Source organism: Bubalus kerabau, chromosome 4 (genome assembly GCF_029407905.1).
Source record: "Bubalus kerabau isolate K-KA32 ecotype Philippines breed swamp buffalo chromosome 4, PCC_UOA_SB_1v2, whole genome shotgun sequence".
NCBI classification, from domain to species: Eukaryota; Metazoa; Chordata; class Mammalia; order Artiodactyla; family Bovidae; genus Bubalus; species Bubalus kerabau.
Window position 1 is genome coordinate 21,874,867 of NC_073627.1, and position 25,344 is coordinate 21,900,210.

Genomic DNA, 25,344 nt, shown 5'->3' on the forward strand with positions numbered 1-25,344 from the left:
ATGACCTGGTGTCACGGGAATTCAGATGTGGTCTTCCACATCAGAGCACCTCTCCATGCCTTGGCTTGGTAAACCCCAAATGATCTCCTACAGGTCAGCTAGTATCTACTGGGCACTGTGCACAGTGACGCAGTTATTTCTGCATTTGTTGTGTTAGGTTTATAATTGTTATAGGAATTTACCATTCACATCATATCTCTAACTTCAGATGCACATCAGCGTCAGGTAACTTGATGTTTTGTTATCCTGCAAGTAGTTACCAGGATAACTGACTTCAGTATCTTTTACTAAACTATCTTACCCGCTAGAATATTTCACAAGTTGTTTTTACGTCTATAATAGTGATATTGTCCCTTTAATGAGAAATGTTTTCTGCCAGTAGAAAGCCTGAGTTTAGAAGGATCTCTGGTAAATATTGGTGAGCGATAATAATGTAGCTAATGAAAGCCCAGTAAGGAATTTGGGAACAAATAGAATAAAGGTAACCACTCTGCTTCTCATAGGAAATGTCACAGTGTTGATTCTTTGTTTTATTTATCTATTTATTAGGCTATGCTGGGTCTTTGCTGCTGTGCGAGCATTTCTCTAGTTGTGGCGAGCAGGGACTACTCTCTAGTTGCCGTGCACAGGCTTCTCATTACGGTGGCTTCTCTTGTCGCAGAGCACAAAAGACACATAGGTTCAAGGACACATAGGTTTCAACAGTTCTGGTTCCCAGGCTCTAGAGCCCGGGCTCAATAGTTGTGATGCACGGGCTTAGTTGTTCTGTGGTATGTGGGATCTTCCCAGACCAGGGCTCAAACCCGTGTCTCCTGCATTGGCAGGCATATTCTTTACCATTGAGCCACTAGGGAAGCCCCACAAAGTTAATTCTGACCACTGGTGGTCAGGATCTAGGTTTAGGCCTCTTTGAAAAATCACCCACCCCCAGCACGATTCTCGTTATTCTCCCACTCCTTTTTGTAATCTAAAGCTTTTGGCTGATTTCTGATTTGATTGAGAAGAGCGAAGGTGAACCACCAGATTCCTAATACGGCTTCCTTTGTTTGAAAGCTTGGCATCCTGATGTTCTCAGGCCTTTAGGGAAGGGAGTCCTATTTAAAACATTTTGGAAAAAAAAAATTGGGAGATTGTCAAATAATTTGTTATCCGTGAGTTGCACTTTGTTAATTCGATTTGCAGCTTTTATCATAAAACAATGTTAAACCACAGGTATCATAGTCAGGAAAAGCTCACTTGATCAGGTGAAGTTTTTAATAAATAAAGCCCAGGGCTTGAGGGAGAAGGCAATGGCACCCCACTCCAGTACTCTTGCCTGGAGAATCCCATGGACGGAGGAGCCTGGTGGGCTGCAGTCCATGGGGTCGCGAAGAGTCGGACATGACTGAGCGACTTCCCTTTCACTTTTCACTTTCATGCATTGGAGAAGGAAATGGCAACCCACTCCAGTGTTCTTGCCTGGAGATTCCCAGGGACGGGGGAGCCTGTTGGGCTGCCGTCTATGGGTCGCACAGAGTCGGACACGACTGAAGTGACTTAGCAGCAACAGCAGCAGCAGGGGTTGAGAGTGTGAGCACTGGAAATGGGCAGCTTAGTGCTGATCCCATCTCCTCCACTTGTGGAAAGACTGTGGGCAAATTTTTCACCTCTTAAGCCTGCTTCCTCTTAAATAGAATGGGGATAATGGACTTCCCCTGGTGGCTCAGACAGTAAAGAATCCGCCTGCAATGCAGGAGACCATGGTTCTATTCCTGGGTCGGGAAGATCATCTGGAGAAGGGATAGGCTACCCACTCTAGTATTCTTGGGCTTCCCTTGTGGCTCAACTGGTAAAGAATCTGCCTGCAAAGCAGGAGACCTGGGTTGGGAAGATCCCCTGCAGAAGGGAGTGGCTACACACTCCAATAATCTGGCCTGGAGTATTCAGCGGACTGTATAATCCGTGGCGTTGCAAATAGTCAGACACAACTGAGCGACTTTCTGTAAGCCTGCTTCCTCTTAAATAGAATGGGGATAACAATCCTACTGCCTCATAGGATTGTCATAAGGATTAAATGAGGGTGCATATAACATGCACACCACAATACATGATGTAGTAAGAGCTCCTTGAATGCTTCTGTTACTACTGTTACTCTTATTCTTGTTACTACTGCTGCTGCTGCTACTGCTGCTAAGTCGCTTCAGTCGTGTCCGACTCTGTGCGACCCCAGAGACAGCAGCCCACCAGGCTCCCCCGTCCCTGGGATTCTCCAGGCAAGAACACTGGAGTGGGTTGCCATTTCCTTCTCCAAGTACTCCCTATTTTTTCCTTTCCCGTGCTAATTCCTTTGTTATTTAAGATTTGGTGATTAAATGTAAAAGTCTTGAAAACTTAATAGTTTGTGCTGTTTCCAACATGAAATAGTTTCTGGTGTGGGTAGCAATAGTTAATTCAGCATATATAACAACCGAATAAGTTTCTCCTTGAACTCCAAACTGTCATTTCAAAGGAGGTATTCTCAGAGTGGGGTTATGTACCCTCCATCATCAAAGCCTAGAATCTTTATGAAAGCTTGTCTCACAAGAAGCCTTGTGTCTGTGCTGCTGACACCACCTGAGACTACTGAGTTGGACGCCACACGGAGCTGTAACATGCTGGTAGGGGTTCTTGCCAAGGAGCCTGTGACATGCTGGCAGGAGCCCTTCCCTAGGAGCCTGTGACATGCTGGTAGGGGTCCTTCCCAAGGAGCCTGTGACATGCTGGCAGGAGCCCTTCCCAAGGAGCCTGTGACATGCTGGTAGGGGTCCTTCCCTAGGAGCCTGTGACATGCTGGCAGGAGCCCTTCCCTAGGAGCCTGTGACATGCTGGCAGGAGCCCTTCCCTAGGAGCCTGTGACATGCTGGTAGGGGTCCTTCCCAAGGAGCCTGTGACATGCTGGCAGGAGCCCTTCCCAAGGGCCTGTCACAGTTTCTTGTAAGCTGGGTATAGATAGCTAAGCCAGGAATTGATCTGGTTCAGAAAACTTAAAAAGTCTTCCTTTTTCCTTCCCTCTTCTTCACTTTTAAACTAAAAAGATTTAATTTTTTTGCCTCTGGGAAGGTTAAATGCCTAGATGCTCTCTTGAAGTCTATGTGAGAATGCGATATTGTTTCTTTGGGGGTAAGGGGTCTTTAATATTGTTCCACAACTATTAAGGGTTGCTACCTAACAAAGATTTAAGATCATATTTTCTATCTTCTTCCCCCTTTTGTTACTAGTTGTACAGTCTTTTCACCATGTTTTGTCTAAGGAAATGTATCTCCCTTGTATATGTGCATTTGCTGATTGTCAGCACTGAACCTGGCCATTGCCTTAGCATGTTGGATAGCTGGTTGGACTTTAGTTAGAGAAGAGGAAAGCTAAAGATTTATTTTTAAATCAGTCAACTAGGGGCCTTGTATGTGGCCACATTTATTATAGACAAAATGCCACTTTATTTTTAGGTGGAGACTTCTGGAGCATTAGTATTGATATAAAGCCTAGGATGGTTCCAAACCTCGTGTTGAAGTCCACATTAAACCTGGCAGTTCTTGAGTCCCACTGCTGTTTAGAGTGTGGCTCCGTGTGATCTTATTGTCTTTAACTTAGTCAAGTGAGACACCGCATTACATAGGTTCTAGGTCTCGCATTTGCTTTGTTTTTCTCTGGAGCTTTACTGGAAACCGAATGCTGTTGCGTATTAGCTACAGAAGCAGGAGGGGAAGTTGGCAAGAATTAACTGCTTTCTGTTTGGTCTGTCTGAGGCAGCTGACCTTTTGGAAGGAAATCGCTGCTCTTTGCTTCTTCCTGTAACAGTGCAGCCTGTGAAAGAACATATACACAGAAGGGTTCTGCCGCTATCCTGGCTGCTGGCTTGGCGCATAAGCTTTTAGTTAAGATGTGGGCATCTCTCGGTGCAGCTGTGTGTGTTGTAGGAACAAGTACTCAGGTTCAGGGAGCTGAGCTGTGTGTAGATATGCCAGTAGATAGAGAGTATCTGTTTCCAGAAAAAGTAGTTTGTTTTAGCAAAGATAATTGTATTTTATTGCCAAGTCCCAGTGTTTATGCTATGGACACTTACTTTGTGTTCAGTTTTAATTCATCTTAATGTTGAATGTCTTGGTATCGGTATTATTTCTTATACTGGATCACCTGTTTTTTCCTGAGAGGCCATTTTTATTTTTCAAAACATGAGCTCTTAGTTTAATGTCATTTCCATATACAAACTGCTACATTTAAAATGGATAACCAGCAAGGTGCTCAGTGTTTTGTGACAGCCTGGATGGGAGGGAAGTTTGGGAGAGAATGGGATACATGTATATGTATGGCTGAGTCCTTTTACTGTCCACCTGAAAGTATCACAACACTGTTAATTGACGTTCAGTTCAGTTCAGTTCAGTCGCTCAGTCGTGTCCGACTCTTTGCGACCCCATGAATCGCAGCACACCAGACCTCCCTGTCCATCACCAACTCCTGGAGTTCACTCAGACTCACGTCCATCGAGTCAGTGATGCCATCCAGCCATCTCATCCTCTGTCGTCCCCTTCTCCTCCTGCCCCCGATCCCTCCCAGCATCAGAGTCTTTTCCAATGAGTCAGCTCTTCACATGAGGTAGCCAAAGTACTGGAGTTTCAGCTTTAGCATCATTCCTTCCAAAGAAATCCCAGGGCTGATCTCCTTCAGAATGGACTGGTTGGATCTCCTTGCAGTCCAAGGGTTAGACTCCAATGTAAAATAAAAAGTTGAAAAAATTTTCAAAAATAATAATAAATGTCATTTCATCTCAGAATTAGAATTAACTTCTTACCATATCTGCTGCCCACTGTTGGATCCACTTTTTCTGCAGGAGTTGTTTTACTTAGACACACTGAGTATTATACCCCACACATTTGCATTTTCTTCAGAAAGCTTCAGTTGGGCTTCCAAATTGGCATATCATCCAGTGAGCAGGCCAAGGGCTTCCCAGGTGGCATTAGTGGTAAAGAACCTGTTTGCCAGTGCAGGTAAAAGTAAGAGACTTGGGTTCAATCACTGGGTTGGGAAGACCCCTGGAGGAGGGCACACCCACTCCAGTATTCTTGCCTGGAGAATTCCAAGGACAGAGGAGCCCAGTGGGCTGTGGACCACAGGACTGCACAGTCGAACACAACCAAAGCAGCTTAGCACAAGCAGGCAAAGGAACTAGCTGATGAAACATTTCTCTCTCAAAAAATTTTAGTCTTCCATCATTTTAACCCAAACATATTTAGGTTCATTTTTAAAATTTTGTTTTCTGAAAGGATTTATCGTCAAGTACAGAAATGAAGTTGATTATAATTATTGATGAGTGCAGAGAACATAGCTACCTGAAAAGGGGCAAGATACCATATTCTTCTGCCTTTAATTTGAGTTCAGTTTATAGGCATGTTTTCCCAATGTATTATTGGTCTCTTTCCAAGGTTTACTGTTAATAGTAAAGACTGTTGAGTGAGCATCAACAGTTGCTCATCACTCACCGACTGTTGAGTGTCGGTGTACAAAAAAGGCGCAGAGAGTAACCTCATGAGATTGATGTCTGGTCTCTCCTTAGCAAGGTGGCCCTGCAGTGCTGCTTTCCTGTTCTTGGAAGCTGGCCTCATCTGTTCAACCTTCCAGAGACAGTGAAGAATCCAAAAGGGAGTGCAAACCTTATTTTGGCTTTAGGTATAGGTTCTGGCACAAACTAAGTTGATATCAACAAAAGAGGACGATTTCCCCCAGCTCTGTTGGCCTTTGACTAGGAGTAAAGTTAGGAACTGGTGGCTAAGGCTTTCTGGAAGCTGATCAGGTAACTGTTTGCTTCCGGAGGCCTTGAATTGTTACCCTGAAACTGTCAAGGGCCTGCACCTAGGGCAGTTGTGTTCAGGTATGCTGCCAGGGGTAAGGGAAATCGAGTTTTTAAAAAGGAATTCTTGCACTGCTGACAGTGGTTTTCTGTGTATTTCATTCCATTTACTGTTGGCACAAGTTTGCAGTGACCATTGCTTAGTCATGTCAAAGATGAATAAGAGCTAAACATGAATCTAAGTATGTATTATTTCTTACCTTGAAATAGGACTTTCTCAAATACCCTCTTTTTTCTTTTCTCTTTGCTTTTTTTTTTCTCACAAGTCACAAGAAAACTTTTTACATTCCAGCTCTACTCCCTCTGAGATCAATAATCTTCAACCTGGTCTAAGTTCTAGTTTACTTCTTTTTTATTTTGGTATTCTAAACAATTTGATATGAAGATTTTCAAACACTCACAAAATATAGTGTGTAATGAATTTCCATAGATTCATCAGTTCAGTTCAGTTGCTCAGTTCTATCTGACTCTTTGTGACCCCATGGACTGCAGCACACCAGGCCTCCCTGTCCATCACCAACTCCCGGAGTTTACTCAAACTCATGTCCATTGAGTCGGCAATACCATCTAACCATCTCATTCTCTGTTGTCCCTTTCTGCTCCTGCCTTCGATCTTTCCCAGCATCAGGGTCTTTTCCAATGAGTCAGTTTTTCACATCAGGTGGCCAAAGCATTGGAGTTTCAGCTTCAGCATAGTCCTTCCAATGAATATTCAGGATTGGTTTCCTTTAGGGTTGACTGATTGGATCTCCTTGCAGTCCAAGGGACTTTCAAGAGTCTTCTCTAACACCACAGTTCAAAAGCATCAATTCTTTGGTGCTCAGCTTTCTTTATAGTCCCTCACATTCATACATGACTACTGGGAAAACCATAGCTTTGACCTGACGGACCTTCATTGGCAAAGTAATGTCTCTGCTTTTTAATATGCTGTCTAGGTTGATCATAACTTTTCTTCCAAGGAGCAAGTGTCTTTTAATTTCATGGCTGCAGTCACCATCTGCAGTGATTTTGGAGCCCAAAGAAATAAAGTCTGTCAGTGTTTCCACTGTTTCCCCATCTATTTGCCATGAAGTGATGGGACTGGATGCCATGATCTTAGTTTTCTGAATGTTGAGTTTTAAGCCAACTTTTTCACTCTCCTCTTTCACTTTCATCAAGAGGCTCTTTAGTTCTTAGCTTTCTGCCGTAAGTGTGGTGTCATCTGCATATCTGAGGTTATTGATATTTCTCCTGGCAATCTTGATTCCAGTTTGTGCTTCATCCAGTCCAGCATTTTTCATGATGTACTCTGCATGTAAGTTAAATAAGTTCAAAACCTACCAAAATTTTGTTAATCCTTTTTTATATACTCCCCACATAAACACACTTTTGTTTCTTCTAGGGTTTATTAAAAGAATAGTATGAGCAGTTATTGAGTGCAAGGTATTTTAAAAGATTTAAATAAAATAGATGTTAAAATTACAAATTAATCTTATCTACTAATAGTCTTGAACTATTGCTTGAAAACACATTGTTGCTATATATTTAAAGTGATAGAATTGTATTTCTTTTTTTTTAAATGTATAAATATCTCATGCCCTACTTAAATCTCAAGACTACTTTACTTGTAAGAAACTACCATAACCTGGGTACTGTCATGATGGGAAGTATTTCTACCTATGTCTTTTGCACATCCCTTTATATTTAATTCCTTTGGGATAGGGAGCAGTGCCAATTGCCCATAATTATTAAACTTATATTTCAGGTTTTACATTTTGAACAAAATTCAATAAATAAAAAAAGTTACAAAAAATTGTACCAAAACTTCTTCACCTAAATGTAACAGCTGTTTATAGTTCTCTCTGACCTTCCTCTGGTATGTGTCCTCTGGCAAACATGTGTACACTTTTCATTTAGTATTCCTTGACTTCTAGAAAATGTGTCTACAGCCTTATATTTTAACATAGCCTTTATATTTCACTTAAATTGTTGCACAGTATTCCATCAGATTAATATATTATAGTTTAATAACCAGTCTCTTATTTGGGACATTTAGATTATTTCTAATTTCTCACTGTTGTGTATCCTACTGTCTAACTATTGCCCTTAGGAGTTGACCTCATGCTGAGTGTTCTTCAAAGCAAATTTTGCTAAGTGGAAAATTTTTTATTTTATTTTTTCTCTTATTTGGCTGCACCATGTCTTAGTTGTGGCATGCGGGATTTTTAGTTGTGGTATGCAGAAGCTTTTTAGTTGTGGCATTCAAACTCTTAGTTGCAATATGTGGGATCTGATTCCCTGACCAGGGCTTGAACCTGGGCCCCCTCCATTGAGAGTGCAGAGTCTTAGCCACTGGGCCACCAAGGTAGTCCCCAAGTGGAAATTTAATACTGTAATTTTCAGTGGTAAGAGGGAGTCTGTGAACTTTAATGCAGAAAATATTAGGAACGTGTAGATTTATTAATAAGTTGACTTTTAAAACTTCAGAACAGAAGGGAAGGGATTATAATTCATCTCAATGGTACAGAAACTCAGTACATTGAAGTAGCTGAGGAATTTGTATGTCCTGAACTAAAGGATTTGACGTTTTCAAAAGACGGTCTAAGATGAATTGGTCTCGGTTAACAATATAAAATGGGTACAGGTATAAACCCTCATTCGAGGGACTTCCCTGGTTGTGCAGTATTTAAAACCTCTCTGTTCCCAGTGCATGGGGCCTGGGTTCGATCCCTGGTCAGGGAGCTAGATTCCACATGCCACAACGAAGACCCAGTGCAGCCAAATAAATAAATATTTTTTTAAATAAATAAATTTAAAAGCCTACATTTGAAATTCTGAGGCTGACATAGGGCTACATAGCAGCCTCAGATCATTTCTGACTTTTCTGTAATGCAGACGGTCATCGTTTGGGGGCTATAGTAAATGTTTTTAGTTACCTGAAAAATATTATTGATGTAGCTTCTTCCCAAACGGGCTGTCCAAGTTGCTTAATAGATTGCAACACAGAAATAATGATAACACGCACCCATTCAAGCTGTGGGCCAGTGTGGCACAAGGGAGCCCTTCTCCCCCCACCTCCTCCCCTCTCCCCAAAGTAGTATGTTGTGATTTCACTGTGATGTAAAGATTTAAGACTGATTGTCTTCCCAGAATTTTATCATCTCTGTGTTGCCTGGCAAATTTTTCCTTGTTTGTTTCTTTGTGAGCCAAATACTTTTATTCTTTCTGTTCTCTTCCCATCTGTTTAATAATCTGATTTTATTAGAGAATTGCCTTTCCAATGGCTTATAAAGTAGTGTTTAGAAAAAAATTTTTTTAAAGAGCAGATGGCTCCAGTGTTGACCTGCTTCTAGATGGGATAGTTTTACACTAACCTTCTTACTTGATGTTAGGCCAGTTTTAGTATGAACAAAGTCTTAATCCTTCATTGCCACGATTTCATAGTTTTCTGTCCCTCCAAGTTCCTACTACTAGGTAATCACTGCCACTGAATATATGTTTTGACAGTAAAGCAGGAAAAAACAACAGAGAACTTGCTCTTTATATTCCATCCAAAGTCCTTCAGTCATTAAGTGGTGCTGATATGATTAACAGTTTTGAATCCTAACTCCTTGCCGGATCACATTCTTTTTCAGATCAGAAGCAATGTTTATACATCTTCTGTTTCATCTGCCAAGTAGCCCAAGCCTTTGCCCAGATCAGAGCCCTGCAATATTAGGTTTCTGATTTTAATTTCTTACTCATTTTCTTCCTTTAAGTTATGAAATATAACAAACATGCAGAAAAATCCAAAACACAATATGACAGACTGCGACCACAAGTCCTGGGACAGTCAGCATGGTGCAGAGGTAGAGTACAGGCTGGGGCCAGGCTGCCCAGCCCCAGCCCAGATGGCACTCCTCAGCAGAGTGGGACATGGGGCAAGTATTTCACCCCCAAAAGAAACCCATACCCATTAAAGCCACTGCCCATCCCCCTAGCCCTTGGCAACCACCTGTCTGCTTTGTTTCTATGGGTTTGCTTATTTCTGACATTTTCTTTAAATGGAATGCACAATATGTGGCCCTTTATATCTGGCTTCTTTTACTTAGCATCATGTTTTCAAGGTTTATCCATATTATAGCATGTTTCAGTACTTCATGCCTTTTTACTGTTGAATAATATTCCATTTTATCTGCTTTATTTCTCCATTCATATCCTTATTGTCCACTCATGTACTGATGGACATTTGGGTTGTTTCTGCCTTTTGGCTATTGTGTATAATGCTGCTATGAACATTTGTGTGCAAGTTTTTGTAGACATATGTTTTCATTTCTCTTAGGCATACCTAGGAGTAAAACTGCTGGGTCATATAGTAACTCCATATTTAACCTTTTGAAGAACCTCCAGATGGTTTTCCGAAGTTATTACACCATTTTACAATATTGTTTAATTTGCTAAACTTCAATTTCTTCATCTATAAAGTAGGAACAATAATAGGGCTACCTCCTAGGGTTTTTGTGAGGGTTGTATGAGTAGACTCGTAAAAGCCCTCATTGCTATAAAACAATGCAGCAAGTGTTCAGTAAATGACATTAAATGATAAATCTGGATGGTGGATAACAACACTAATAAAATGTTATTTTAATTCAGTTTTCATTCTTATTTCTCACGTTTATTTATTAGAGGAATCAAGATATTTGTTGCTGATAATTCATACTTGTAATTAGTAGGAGTCCTTCTTTGGAAGGAATAGGAGAAAGCTTTGCTCCTGGTTGCCAAGCAAACACATCTGAATGGATGTTCCTTTTTGGAGTCTAGTGTACTTATGACAGCCTTGCTCTCACTGCACTGCCCTTCACAATTCTTAATTCCTTTGTTCAGAGGTGAGGGAACAGTCCTCCCAGTGCCTTTCCACCAGCCTCCATCAGTTCTCATCCATGAAAGTCCTGGTGCCAGTGAAATTGATTAAGAGATGGGCTTTTAACAGGGGGGTAAAATTTATGGGCAGGATATTGGTTAAGGAGAAAGACAGCAAGAGCTCTTTGTGGGAGGATTGACTTTCAGAAGGTACTTATTTGAAGTGAGTTAAAATTGGAGGTGGGGAGAAGGACACCGTTTTGTCAGTTTAAGGTTGCAAAGTCAGAGTAAGATTGAGCATTTGCTACGAGCCAGGCACTGTTTTAAGCATTTGCCCATGTTAACTCATTCTTACAACAACCCCTGAGAGACATAATTTTACAAGTAAGGAAACTGAGGCCCAGAGAGGTTTAAGAGGTTATTAAATCTTTTGTATAACTTTGTTTAGGTGAGCTTGAACTCCATTGTAGAGAGTTTGGCCCTGGGATGGAATGGAACAGTGGTTGTGATGGGGTGGAGAAGATTTACAGAATACTTGAATTATACACGTGAATCCGGCAGACCAAATCCCTGTACATGTTTTTAAAAATATTTATTTATTTGACTAGGCCGAGTCTCAGTTGCAGCCCACAAGATCCTCAGTCTCCACTGTGGCATGCAGGAGCCTCAGTTGTGGCATGTGGAATCTAGTTCCCTGACCAGGGATGGAACCCAGGCCCCCTGCATTGGGAGCACGGGGTCCCAGCCACTGGACCACCAGGGAATTCCCCCCTGTGCTCATTTGAAACTCCCACTCTCATCCCAAGCTAGAATTCATTCTTGCAAGTGGCAGGTATGCTTGGGGAACTTTCTGTGGTCCTGCCATCTGCTTCTCTTCCCCTACAGTTGGCTATAGCATGACTTTAGCCACAATATTTTAGAAGTCTTCAGAGAGAGTGATTTTTTTTTCCTCAAAGCTTTATGTTTTAATTCTCAAAGGGAAAGCATCTCATAAAAAGATATTTCTTACCGGGACAAAATTATCCTTAAATCCCACCCACTCATATCGTTTAATTTATGTAAACAGACAGACTTTGCTTCAGTTTTCATTAAGTCTGTAACATTATGAGCTATTAGACTTTGAAACCCTTTTTTTCAAGTGCCTGTGGGTCTGCTGTCTTTGGGACTCCTAGGATATATCCAGATATATGGGGTCCACGTAGATACTTTATGCTTTCAGAAAGCACAAGATTCTACATCCAAGGTGGTTTTGGGTTGTTTGGAATGCTTATGAGCAATAAGAATGCAACTCGCAGAGCTCAAATAGTTCTCATCTTTGGCTAAAAATAAGATTGTATATCCATTTCCCAGTCTTCAGAGGTGATGATTTACCAGAGATACAAACCACTTCCCTTGTCAGAACATCACGCATTAAAGGAGCTGCCCGTAAATAAGCAGAAGAGAGCGTGTATCGAGGACAGACATGCAGTTACTGTGTGTGGGGTGGCATCACTATGTGTGATATACACACACACACTAAACTCTGTGTGTGGGGTGGCGTCACTATGTGTGATACACACACACACTATACGCTGTGTGTGGGGTAGCATTCAGTGGCTGCATGAGCACTAGTCAGAAAGGACAGGGAGTCAGCTGACGCCCGGTGTAGGCTTAGCCTAATAATGTGTGTCGGACATGTATGAAGTTTTGATGTGCATGAAGAAAAGCACCACTTAGAGTCTAGGTTTTATTAATACAGTTGGTAGGGGGAAGTCATTTTTTTTCTAAACTGCGTATTTTAAATTGTTACATGATAATCTCAGTAGGTCATCTCATATTCCATGTGTAAATAACTCTTAGTTTAAAAATAAAATAAAGATGATTTGTACTGCTTAGTGTTTTTATCTTACATTTTTGGCCAGTGGTAGGCAAAATGTACTTTCCAGCTCTATCAAAGCATTTTTTTTGTAGTGAAATTAACGTATATTGTATTTATCAAAATAAAGAGGTTACCACCTTATGTTTATCAGCTGTTATCCTTCAGATGGCATTTTAGAAAGTAACTGTTGTGGCATGTTCATATTTAGAACCGTAAAAAATATTCTGAAAACTTCTAAGAGCTCAGCATTGTACTCTTGTATAAACACCAAGAACTAGTACAAACCTTAAAAAAATGGTGTGACATTTAATATTCCTGCCTATGTGGCATATCAGCATAGTATTTCTTTCTTAAAACAGTAATAGACTCCTGGGATTATGCTCAGGCAGCAGAACTTGGGACATATTTACCAAATATTTGGTATGTATTTATTTACTGAACAAATGCTTACTACTTTTTACTTACATGGCATGCCACCATAGTAGGTACTCACTCACTTACTGTTCTTATTCAGTGGGGAAAACAGACAAAAATTAATAAAATCTAAAAGAGAAAATTACAAACGGTGCCATATGTGATTAAGGGACAGATAACCCACTCCAGTGTTCTTGCCTGGAGAATCCCAGGGACGGGGGAGCCTGGTGGGCTGCCGTCTATGGGGTCGCACAGAGTCAGACATGACTGAAGTGACTTAGCAGCAGCAGCAGCAGCAGACCGTTATTAATATAGACTCACGCAAAGTATAAAATCTGTTTAATTTTCTTGACTTGGTATTTCATACTGATATCTCGTTCCATGATGACTTTGGAAAGAGCTGATAGATTTAACCAAATTCTGTATATACATTTATTTATGCAACAACAAAAATTTTTCTGAATGCTTATTTGCCAGGCACAATTCTAGGCCCAAGAGAAAGAGCATAAGACAAAACAAAGTCATTGTGTTCATGGTGCTTTCTCCCTAGTGGGAAGTCATTAAACAAATACGTAATAAATGTCAGTTCAGTTCACTTCAGTCACTCAGTCATGTCTGACTCTTTGCGACCCCCATGAATCGCAGCACGCCAGGCCTCCCTGTCCATCACCAACTCCCAGAGTTCACTCAAACTCATGTCCGAGTCTGTGATGCCATCCAGCCATCTCATCCTCTGTCGTCCCCTTTTCCTCCTGCCCCCAATCCCTCCCAGCATCAGAGTCTTTTCCAATGAGTCAACTCTTTGCATGAGGTGGCCAAAGTACTGGAGTTTCAGCTTCAGCATCATTCCTTCCAAAGAACACCCAGGACTGATCTTTAGAATGGACTGGTTGGATCTCCTTGCAGTCCAAGGGACTCTCAAAGAGTCTTCTCCAGCACCACAGTTCAAAAGCATCAGGAAGTGATAAATGATACCAAGAAAAAGAAAGTGAACTGAGAGGATAGAGAGTTAGCAGACTGCTATTTTATTTGGGTAGACTGAGGAGTATTTTTGAAGATAAACATTTTCCCACAGTTTTCCTTATTTTGTCTCTTGGGTCAATTCAGTTAATGAACGCAGGATGCAAGATCATTTTTGTATCTGTTGGCATTATCCACATATTCATTAAGAGAGCTATGATGAGGTCCTGCTTCTTTCCAGTTCCTTACCACTAAGAGAGATTAATAGTACTGAATTATTTTCTTTATTCCTGTATCATTCTTGCCTAAGCATCTTCAACCATGACATCCATCCCTTTACCTTTTGTCCAAAAAATATGTCTTGGTATCTGTTCCAATTTTCCAAAACCTTGGGGTATGATGAATCATTTGATTAGAAATTATATTGTACAATGAAATGTCTTCCAGATGTTTGATTTTACTGTGGGATTCCTTCTGGAGAGAACTGTTTTATCCAAGTCTTTCTCTTTGTAATGAGAATTTGAAAAATTTCATCAAATTTCATGGCTGGAATTTGATGTCTTGGGTGATCTCACAGTGATCCCAGCCTTAATGCTCAGAAGCCCTAATTAAAGTTGTACACTGCGCAAATGTTCTATAGCATAGCACAAATCTAAAATAGGTAACTGGCAGCCACCCCACACCTCATTGTTGGCTAACTAACTTGTCCCATAAATAGCTCTGTGTTATGCGATCGGACAACTACAACTAACAGAGAAGGGATTTTTGTTTCATGACACACTTGTGTGGTCTCTGCTGTTCAACAAAACCAAAGTTCTAATTCACCAGACCCTGACTGTAGCACAAGTTAATAGGAGAACTGTACAAATCAGTCATCAGGTAGTTCTGGAAGGAATTCAAGATATCCCTGCCTTGTTTCAAACTCCCCACTGTGGATCATAGTGTTAGAGCAAGATTCAGTTTTAGTCCCCTTTGTGTCCATGAAAGTACAACTTTTTTTTTGGCCGCTCGGCATGTGGGATTTTAGTTCCCTGCTCAGTGATCCAGCTCAGGCACTTCCTGCAGTGGAAGCGCAGTCTTAGCCACTGGAGCGCCAGGGAGGCCCCTGCGCACGGGAAAGTAACGCTGCCGCCACACGCTGGTTTCATCCCGAAGAGCTTCTGCCGAATGAATTAAAAATTCTTAGGTGAGTCTGAAAAGGTATCATGGTAGTTTTATAAAACTGTTTTTCTGAAATCAAGTGAGTGTTTTAAAAATCTACCCACTATTGGAATATAATGGGTTTTGTTTCTAACTCTTTAGCTGGAATATATTGTTTTCAATGTCCGAAAGATTTTTAAGTGCTTTAATTTTAACAGAACATTGCTTCATAAATTCCTTAGCAGTAACTCAGAAGGTGAACCTTGGGGTTATTTTCCAAAGCAGTCTGTTCCTTTGATGTACAAATAATTACTGTTTAGGTAAATAGTGATAATACGTAGGGTTCAATCCATGCATTAGATATTACCACTTTTCTTTGGGTCTTTTTCAAAATGGCAGTGTGTTTATTTCACCTTTTAAAAGTAAAAATACAAAATCTAAAATAAGTGATTGTTTAACAAAATCCCTGTGCTACTTATTTATCATTACTGTCGAAATGCTGCTTACTGTTACTTCAAGTTTGCAACACATGTAAAAGAAAGAATATGTCTGTGATATCAAAACTATAGGCGGTTCTTTCCTTAATGCTGAATTTGTATTTTTCCTTAGGACTTCTGTACATTTTTGTAGTCAGAGCTTCATAGACCCAGTTGTACACCTTTCCATGGCCACACTGAATGTCTACATTTTGAAAGCATTTTGCAGCTAAAATTCGGTTTAAGAATACCAATCTTCAGTCTATCAAAAAGGGCTTAAATGCATTTATCGCCAGCTTTTATAATCGAGTATTTACTCTAGTGGATTTAAAAGGGGAAAAAAAAACCAATGCAAACCACTGTTTGTTTAACAGATTGTAAACCATGGCTGTGTGGATACAAGCCCAGCAGCTCCAAGGAGATGCCCTTCATCAGATGCAAGCACTGTATGGTCAGCATTTCCCCATTGAGGTGCGCCATTACTTATCCCAGTGGATTGAAAGCCAAGCTTGGTAAGTGAACAGAGGTTTTTCTGTCATATTTTGTGAGGCACAAGCATATTGAAGTTTTATCAGAAAGATAATATAATGAAGACTCTAAAAGTTGTACATTTGTAAAGAAAATCATGTGACCCATGAAAAGGTATTCTATCTTAAATTTTAAGAAGATGGAATAACTACTGGGATTTTTTTTTAAATAGGGTTTGTTTCCTTTAATAATAAATTCTGGATAAAAGCATTATAATATTGCTGTTCATAAAAAACAATTAGCACATAGGTACCATCTATGGTACTGTGTACTGTGGTACTACTGGGTACTGGGTACTAACACATCAGTACCATCTTTCTAGATTCCATATATACACGTTAATATATGGTATCTGTCTTTCTCTTTCTGGCTTACTTCACTGTGTATAATAGGCTCTGGGTTCATCCACCTTATTAGAACTGACTCAAATGTGTTCCTTTTTATAGACGAGTAATATTCCATTGTGTACCTATAACCACAGCTTCTCTAGAGACACAAAGGGCAGACTTTTGGACACAGGGGAAGGAGAGGGTGGGATGATTTCAGAGAATAGCATTGAAACATACACATTACCATATGTAAAACAGATAGCCAGTGGGAATTTGTTGTATGACTCAGGGAACCCAAAGCTGGTGACATCCTAGAGGGGGAGGGATGGGGAGGGAGGTTTAAGAGGGAGGGGACATGTGTATACTTATGGCTGATTCATATTGATGAATGACAGAAACCATCACAATATTGTAAAGTAATTATCCTCAAATTAAAAATAAAATTTTTTTAAAAGTCAACAAAACTGAGTACCTAGCAGTGTTGTAGTTAGTGGAGTTCATATGAAAACATTGACGCCCTTGTCCACAGAGTTTAGTATTTAACAGGTCAGATAAGGTATGCATATGCATAAGATTTAATAAAGTGTATTATTAACAAGTTTAACAATGATGACTTTGGTGTTTTCAAATTTATATGTAATTTTTATATATAGAGAGAAAGACTAAAAGACAATACACCAAAATGTTAACAATAATTACTCTTAGTGGCAGATTTAACAAGCATGTTTATTTTTCTGATTTCTCAAATTACTGTTTATATATCCGGGGGAAAATTGTTTTTAAATTATTTCAAAATTAGTACATTGCAGTAGACTGTCGACAAAGCCTTATAATCAACAACATTATTGCACACCAGGCCGCAGGCTGTCTGCTGCTCTCAGCAGGGCCTGGGCACATGCCAGTTACCAGTCTCGAGCTGATCTGTCATGTTCATCAGATACTTCAGGCCTCCATCATCCTGGTCAGGAGAACAGGAGAAACCAGCCTTTATGCTGCTATTTGAGGCAAGCTGTATACCCATCAGTAATGTTGCCTCAGAGTCATTGCGATCTTGTGTTAGTAGCAGACTTCTGTTCCAAAGCTGAAGCGCACCAAAGGAAGGCAATTTTCTAGGCAATTAAAAAAATCTCAGCCTCATGCAATTAAGTGAGAAAAAAAAGGTACTAAATGTGAGCATGTCAACTGCACCTCATCTGGTGCTTTTCCATTTCATTTTCATTTTCTGTTAAAGATTTGGAGAGTTCAGGAAAACATTAGTAGGAAGTTTCTGTTGATCTAAAATTTCATTTAGTAGATTTCCCATGTAGTCTTCTTACCAAACGAATGTTAAAAGACTTATGTTGATGTCAAGGAAAACCGGAATTTTATTCGGTTATGGGTTTAAGAATATAAAGGTTTTAAGTAAAATATCTTCAGTTCTTCATGTTTAAGCTAAGAAAGTTTATATGTGTGTGTGTGTGTGTGTGTGTGTGTGTGTGTGTGTGTGTCTCTGTATGTATATGTATATGTATACATATACGAAAGAGAATTAAGTTTTAAAGTACGAGAACTGGTAGTACTTGATTTCCATGAGTTTTGCTTAGAGATTGGCTCTTCTCAAGAGTGGATTCACTACTCAGTGATCTGTGGTGACCTCAATGGTAAAGAAATCCAAAAAAGAGGGGATATATGTATACATACAGCTGATTCACTTTGCTGTACGATAGAAACAAACACACCATTCTAAAGCAACTATACTCCAAAATATTCTTTTGAAGAGTGGATTCCTCAGACGAGGAGCATTATTGCCATTCAGAACAGAGGTGCAGGGCTGCTTCCATTCCTTCAAGGCTTTTATTTAGACATATTTGGTACATAGCACACATATTTAAAATTTGGCTTTCTCTACTGCTTTCTCAAGAGGGCAGATTTGAGCATATTGTTTGATGAAGTAATGCTACCAGTGCTTCAGTGTAGCTGTCTGTGTCCCTGTTAGAAATTAGTTTCTGCCTAACTTCAGGGCTGTGTAGAGATGACAGAGCTGCCTAGCTATCACCAGATCTCTTGTTTGGCTGCAGACCCACCAGCAGTAATGAATGTTATTTCAATCTGACAGCTGTTAGGTTTCTTCAGCAAGCAGAGTTAAGTAATTTAGTACTGCCCAATAGCAATTGTTGCTTAAGTTGTTTAAAAAAAGAAAGAGAATCAGAGATGGGGAGAGGGGGAAGAGTGGGGGAAGGAAAAGAGAGGAGGAGGAAGGGAGGGAGGGAGACCACCCAAGCCCTGCCACCAGTTAAGTGGCTCTGAATTACTACGAAGCCTGTAAAGTGATTTTTCTGGTTCATTGCAGGAGTCAGCACTGCCTACATGTCCCAAATCTGCAGCTAGTGATACAAATGCCTGCCTTGTGTGAATACTTGCAGGCTTCATCTGTCTTAATATCATATTTCCAGGGCTTCTTAGAAGTAACTCTGTTAACTCACCTGACTTTACTTAAGAAATACTCCATGTGAAATTAGCAACACATACAAGCTGAGGCTGGCAAAAACACACAGAACATTCTTGACCCTGTGCCCCTTTCCACCCTTAAAGGGGTAACTATAAATAGGAAATTATCAGAGTCCTTATTTCCTTCAGAGCACACAAAGCACTTTCCTTTTCCCTTCATTCCTAGAAGCGAATAGCATAAGCACCAGAGCAAGTCAGTAGGAGAATGGGCAGTCCACTGCAAAGAAAAAAGAGAAAATATACTATACCTTCCACTAAGGTAACTAATGGATTGGAAATAGACTTATGTAGATATCTAGTCAGTTTGAATTGGACTGTTGCCTAAAATTTGCAGTGAGCATTATAAAGAAGTCACTTGAGCCCCAGAAAAGGTGTGGTGCATTGAGGCTGCATTTATACAGGCTGTGTGCATGTATGTATACATATGTATGTAATTTCTTTCCCCTAGGGACTCAATAGATCTTGATAATCCACAGGAGAACATTAAGGCCACCCAGCTCCTGGAGGGCCTGGTGCAGGAGTTGCAGAAGAAGGCAGAGCACCAAGTGGGGGAAGACGGGTTCCTACTGAAGATCAAGCTGGGGCACTACGCCACACAGCTCCAGGTGGGCGTGAGTTCGGGGCCACGCTCCATGTGAGCCCCAGGCCACACTCGTTCTCTTCCCTGCAGGGGCTCTTCCTTCATCCAGAGGTTTCTCTCTCTCCTTTCACCCAAGGTTGCCAAGCCACATGTGACACGTGTAAACTTCTTATTGTTTGGTATTGTGATTGTAGCTGCCATTTTTAAACCTTTTATTTGAAAACCATTTCAAATTTATAGACAATTACAAGATTGATACTGAGAACATATGCTCAGACTCACCGTTATTAACATTTGCTATACGACATTCTCCCTCTTGCACATGCATGTACAGACACACACGCAGGCGCGCACACACACATGCACAAATGCGCGCACATGCACAGACGTGCACACAGTTTTTCATCACTCGAAAGTTGTATGCGTCATGCCTCTTTGTCCCTAAAGTACTCCAGTGTCCATTTTCTAAGCATATGAGCCTTCTTTTATGTAGTTACAGTACAGTTACCAGCTGACTTACTAACATCCTTTGGGACACTTTTCTCCCCCTCCAGTCCAGGAGCGCGTTCAAGATCGCTTATTGCATATAGTTGTCATGTCTCTTTAAGGAACCATTTGTCAGTCTCCCTTTGTCTTTCATTGCATTGACATTTTAAAAGTAATTCAGCTCCTCTGTTTTTTAAAGGTAAAATGTGCCTTGTTTGGGGTTTGTACGACATTTCCTCATGATTAGATCCAGGGTACACACCCCTGATCAGAATTGGAAATAAGTGATGTTGTGTCTTCCTCAGACTATCACGTCCAGAGGTGTACCGCATCCGCCTTGTCCTCCTCGGTGGCAGTAATTTTGGTCGCTCAGTCAAGGTGGTGTCTGATTTCTCCTCTGATATGGCCTTTTAAAAATGTATTCTGTTCCCAAGCATGGTTCCCTTACTTTAAGCAATTTAAGATGCAAGAAGTAAAATAATTTTACCTTCCTCCTGTAATTGAGTTTCCCACAACATGCTTTTCTTGTCCCCATTCACACTGGAAGAGCAGCAGTTCTCATGGTTGTGTTATGAAACGTCTCCTCCATCCTGAGGTCTGGCCCTCTGCTCTGAGGTGAGGTTCTGCCCCATAGCATGAAGCAGAACAAAGTGATGTTTGCTCTTGGATTCTTTCAGAACACATATGACCGCTGCCCCATGGAGCTGGTGCGCTGCATCCGCCATATTTTGTACAATGAACAGAGGCTGGTCCGAGAAGCCAACAATGTGAGTGCCCTGTGGGCTTGGGAAGTCCTTTCTGGCTCAGCTCTTTCTGGGCCCAGCTTTGTCAGGATCTCTCAGGGTGCATCTGTTGGTGTCTCTATAAACAGAGCCTTGTCCTAAGAGCACAAAGGAAATAGAAAACTGATCTCTGATCTTGACTGGCTTGTAACCTTGATGAGATCGCAACCACAAAACAATGTGAACAAGTGCAAAATAATTTAACCCCAATTGAATAGTGTTTGAGGAGAGGCATGCTTATATTCAGGGATCCCTGGTGGTTCTGTTGGTAAAGAATCTTCCCACAGTGCGAGAAACCTGGGTTGGATCCCTGGGTCAGGAAGATCCCCTGGAGAAGGGAATGGCTACCCACTCCAGAGTTCTTGTCTGTATAATTCTGTGGACCAAGGAGCCTGGCGGGCTACAGTCCATGTGGCCACAAAGAGCTGGACACAGCTGAGTGACTCACACACACACGTGCTTATATTCAGATGAGATTGCTTAAGAACAGCCCCTTCTCAGTCCGCCTCAACCCGGTGTTGAAGGAATAGATCCACCCAGGCCAGGTCGATGACTCGATCCACACAGCACTTGTTGATGCCTCGCCCGTCACTTCACTTGGGGTCTCCAGGACGCCGCCCCTGAGCAGTTCACACTCTTGGCGCAGTCACGAGGTCTTGAGGGAGGACACAGATGACATGTGTTCACACAGCCGTGTCCGCCGCTGTGCCCCCAGCACCTGGCACAGTTGGCGTCCAGTGAATGACTCTGAAATGAGGGGTCATCATTATTAGTAGGAAAACTCCTGAGACACGTTGAGTTCTGGTCTCCAAAGAGAACTCAGATGTCTCCTGCATGTAGGTCAGAGCCTTTCTGCAACACTTTATGAAGATGCCATAGTCCACCAGGTCTCCAGTTGCTCTTCTTCTTCTCACTCTGCCCCCACTCTCACAAATAACATTTTCAGTTCTCTGACTCAAAATTTAGCTTTTGGCATCTCGGCCCAGTTATAGTGCAGGCATCGCCCTTTCTTTGGGACTAAGGCCTGAGGCTTCCTCCCATCTTCTCTGCCCGGCTCACTGCCACCCACACTGTCTCTCTGCTCTGTCTCCAGGGTACTTCTCCGGCTGGAAGTCTCGCCGATGCCATGTCCCAGAAACACCTTCAAATCAACCAGACATTTGAGGAGCTGCGATTGGTCACGCAAGACACAGAGAATGAGCTGAAGAAGCTGCAGCAGACTCAAGAGTACTTTATCATCCAGTATCAGGAGAGCCTGAGGATCCAGGGTGAGCCTGGTGTGGGAGGGTGGTGCATGTCTGGAGGACCAGAGTGAGGACTGGCAAGAAGCTGGTTGGTTTAGAACAGGACCAGTTCTCTGTTTAGAGGTGTTTTCCTCTCTCTGGGGTAGCAGAGAATCCTTTGCGTTGAAGGCAGCGCTGGAGGTTGAGGCTTTGGAAGGGACAAATACAGGCACTGGTCCTGGGAGAGAAGGTGGGGTCTCACTCTGGTCCCCCACACCCAAGGAGCTGCTGGTCTGTGAGGAAAGGCATTTCCTCTTGTGGGAAGGGGCATACAGACTAAGGAAACAGTATCAGATGGCACTTTGTACATGGCAGGCATTTTCAAAGTGGTGCTTTATTGAAATGGTAAACTTTCTGAACAGGGAGAGTATTAGGGACAGAGAGCTGTGTTCTACAACCTTTTAGTAGTGTTTTGTTCGGTTATTCAGACATGCCGTCCTGGGGCAGAGCAACTAGTGCATCAGTGCATCTCAGTTAGCCCTGTAGACAGAGGAGCCCCTACCTGGGGTAAATCCTGCTGGTGCCTTGGTCAGAATCAGTCTGGAAGATGTGGAGCCCCACCAGCACCCCCTATTGACCCTTCAGAGTTTGGCAGTGTGACTTTAATACAGGGGTGCTTGGGAGATGCCAAGGGTTTGGTTCCAGACCACTACAATAAAGTAAATATTGCAGTAAAGCAATTCACATGAATTTTTTGGTTTCCCAGCGCATATATGTTATGTTTATACTACACTGTAGTCCAGTAAGTGTGCAATAGCATTGTCTAAAAAAAATTGTACATGCCTTAATTTTAAAAATGCTAATGAGCCCAACCTTCAGTGAATTGTAGTAGTAACATCAAAGATCACTGGTCACAGATCACCGTAGCAAATATAGTAATTATGAAAAACTCTGAAATAATGCAAGGATTACCAAAATGTGACACACAGACAAGAAATGAGCCAACGCTGTTGGAAAAAACAGCATCAGTAGACTTGCTTGCCACAAGGTTTCTGCAAGCATTCAATTTATATTAAAAAAAAGAACACAGTATCTGTGAAGTACAATATATTGCACCAGAATAAAATGAAGTGGCCCTGTAGTTTCCTCTCCTGGTTACATGCCCTGCTCAAAACCTCAGAGATGCTATGGCTCAGCCAGCTAGCCATGAAACCACATGTCCTTCTCTACTACCATGCCTGTGGGCTCCATTTTAGAACTGTATTAATACCACTTATTCTTTCTGTTTTCTGCGGAAGAATATAAATTTGTTGAGAAGGAACAGTCTTTTGTCTCTGGACCCTAAGATTTGTTGTCGTTGTTGTTTATTGTTGTAGTACAGTCACTAAGTTTTGTCCAACCCTTTGGGACTTCATGGACTGCAGCACGCCAGGCTTTGCTGTCCATCACCGTCTCCCAGAGCTTGCTCAAACTCATGTCCATCGAGTTGGTGATGCCATCCAACCATCTCATCCTCTCTCGTCCTCTTCTCCTCCTGCCCTCAATCTTTCCCAGCATCAGGGTCTTTTCCAATGAGTTGGCTTTTCGCATCAGATGGCCAGAGTGTTGGAGCTTCAGCTTCAGCATCAGTCCTTGCAATGAATATTCAGGGTTGATTTCCTTTAGGATTGACTGGTTGGATCTCCTTGTAGGTCAAGGAACTCTGAGGCCAGCACAGCCCAAGTCAGAGCTGGTGTTGAGTGAATGACGGAGGATAACTCTGGCATGTCTTCCTCCGATCTGCATTCATACCAGGCTGACCCCCTCCTAAATTAGGGAACAGGAGATTCAGGCTCTTATTTCTACCCAAGGCCATTGACTGGCTGACAGAATGGATGATCCTATTCTTGGGTTTTCTGTTTGCTACTTGTGAGGTTGGGTTTGTCCCCATCATGCAATGTCAGTTCAGTCTCATTTATCAGGTGCACCCATCAGAAACACAGATGACTGATCTGTTTGTGTGAGGGCAGTCTCAGCTCCCTCCAGTGGAGCAGACAATTGCCTCACGTCTCCTGGCGTCCTTCCCAGAAGCTTCTGCAATTTGCCAGGAGAGACTTAAGTGGGTCACTTGCATAAGGAAGCCAGGTCCCAGTGTTGGGATTATCACTGTCTCCCTGTGGGTGGCAGGATTCCGAGTGGCTGTCCAGATTGTTCTGCTCCGTTCCTTGCCTGCTCAGTCCCCTGCAGTCAGAATGGAGCCATGTTTCTAAGTTCTCTTGAATAGAGTTGCTTTAGTCTGTCCCAGCCTTGTGTGTCCATAGGACAGGGTCTTGGCCGTGTGACATGGCCCTCAGCGGCCTGCCAGGAGCTTGACCAAGACTTGCTGACTGACACTCACATCTTCTAGACTCAGCCCCAGTGAGGCCCCTGGGATGTTCAGAAAGGCCATTGGCGAGGGTCGGATGCCAGCACTGGGGACAGTGGTTGCCTGTGGAGGGAGGGATGGGGTTACCAGCAGGGGAGGGGTACGGGTGCTTCACCATGGAAGTGCCTGATTTCTTAAGCGGCTTCTTGATACACAGGTGTTCCTTGTATCATCCTCTCTACTTCCTGTGTCTTAAGTATTTCATCACAGGTTGTTTGCAGAGGGAGTCAGTGAGGCCTGGTTACCTATTCCTGCCATTGATGAGCTGCCTGAGAGCTGGTGTGGAGAGAAATTGCCTCTCTCTCCTGAGAGAATCTCACTGCTTTCGTGTCCCCAGTGGCCCCAACTCTCTCTGTGTCTCTTTTCCGGTTGGTTAGCTGAGCTCACAGTGACCAACCTGGTTAAGCATGTTAGGGACCTTCACCGCCTGAAAAAAACCCCCTTCCCTAAGGAGAGGCTGCCAAGCCTGGTAGGCAGGACAAAGCCCACGGACCAGAGGCTTCTCATGAGGCTGTGCCCGTGAGGTTGGGGCTGAGAGCTGCTCCATCTGCCTTTCATCCCCTCATGTAACCCATTAACCATAACTGACTTCCCTCTGGGGCCAATGGTGCCGGGCAGCTTCCTGAGCATTTTCTGTCTCCACTTAGCAGCCAGCCGCTGAGGTAGATGCCTCATGATGCTCCCCTTTTACAGATGGGGAAACCGAGGCATAGGAGAGCAGGGTGACTTGACTGGGTTCACCCACCTGGTGAATGGCAGGGTTCACTTCAGACCAGACATGGTGGCTCCAAGCCAGACCCTGCATGGGGTGAGGAGGGCTCATGAGGGTTGGCCAGGGCAGGCTTCTCAGCTGTCCCCCAGGCTTCCATCTCCCCACTTCCCGAGGGGAGCTCAGAGTCGGGGCACAGGGGCCAGAGTCTTCTCATCTCCAGGCCCCGTTGCTGTGGAACCTGACTGGCCGCGGGTCAGACATGTCCCCTCGAGGGTCTTGCCTCCAGA

General features: G+C 42.4%; 1 protein-coding gene across 7 annotated transcripts in view; it reads left to right on the forward strand.

Annotated features, from left to right (window-relative positions):
* Nucleotides 1–25,344, forward strand: part of LOC129648976 (signal transducer and activator of transcription 5B) — a 65,885-nt gene that overhangs the window by 23,297 nt on the left and 17,244 nt on the right. For 3 of the 7 annotated variants that reach the window (XM_055575858.1, XM_055575859.1, XM_055575855.1), the window contains exons 2-5: nucleotides 15,901–16,038; nucleotides 19,319–19,475; nucleotides 20,614–20,703; nucleotides 21,812–21,986. In XM_055575858.1, the coding sequence (XP_055431833.1) occupies nucleotides 15,911–16,038; nucleotides 19,319–19,475; nucleotides 20,614–20,703; nucleotides 21,812–21,986 (550 nt within the window). In that variant the 5' untranslated portion in view covers nucleotides 15,901–15,910. Of the gene's footprint in view, nucleotides 1–14,960; nucleotides 15,097–15,900; nucleotides 16,039–18,700; nucleotides 19,130–19,318; nucleotides 19,476–20,613; nucleotides 20,704–21,811; nucleotides 21,987–25,344 lie in introns of those variants that run through there. The other 4 variants (XM_055575856.1, XM_055575860.1, XM_055575857.1 and 1 more) reach the window with 4 other exon arrangements.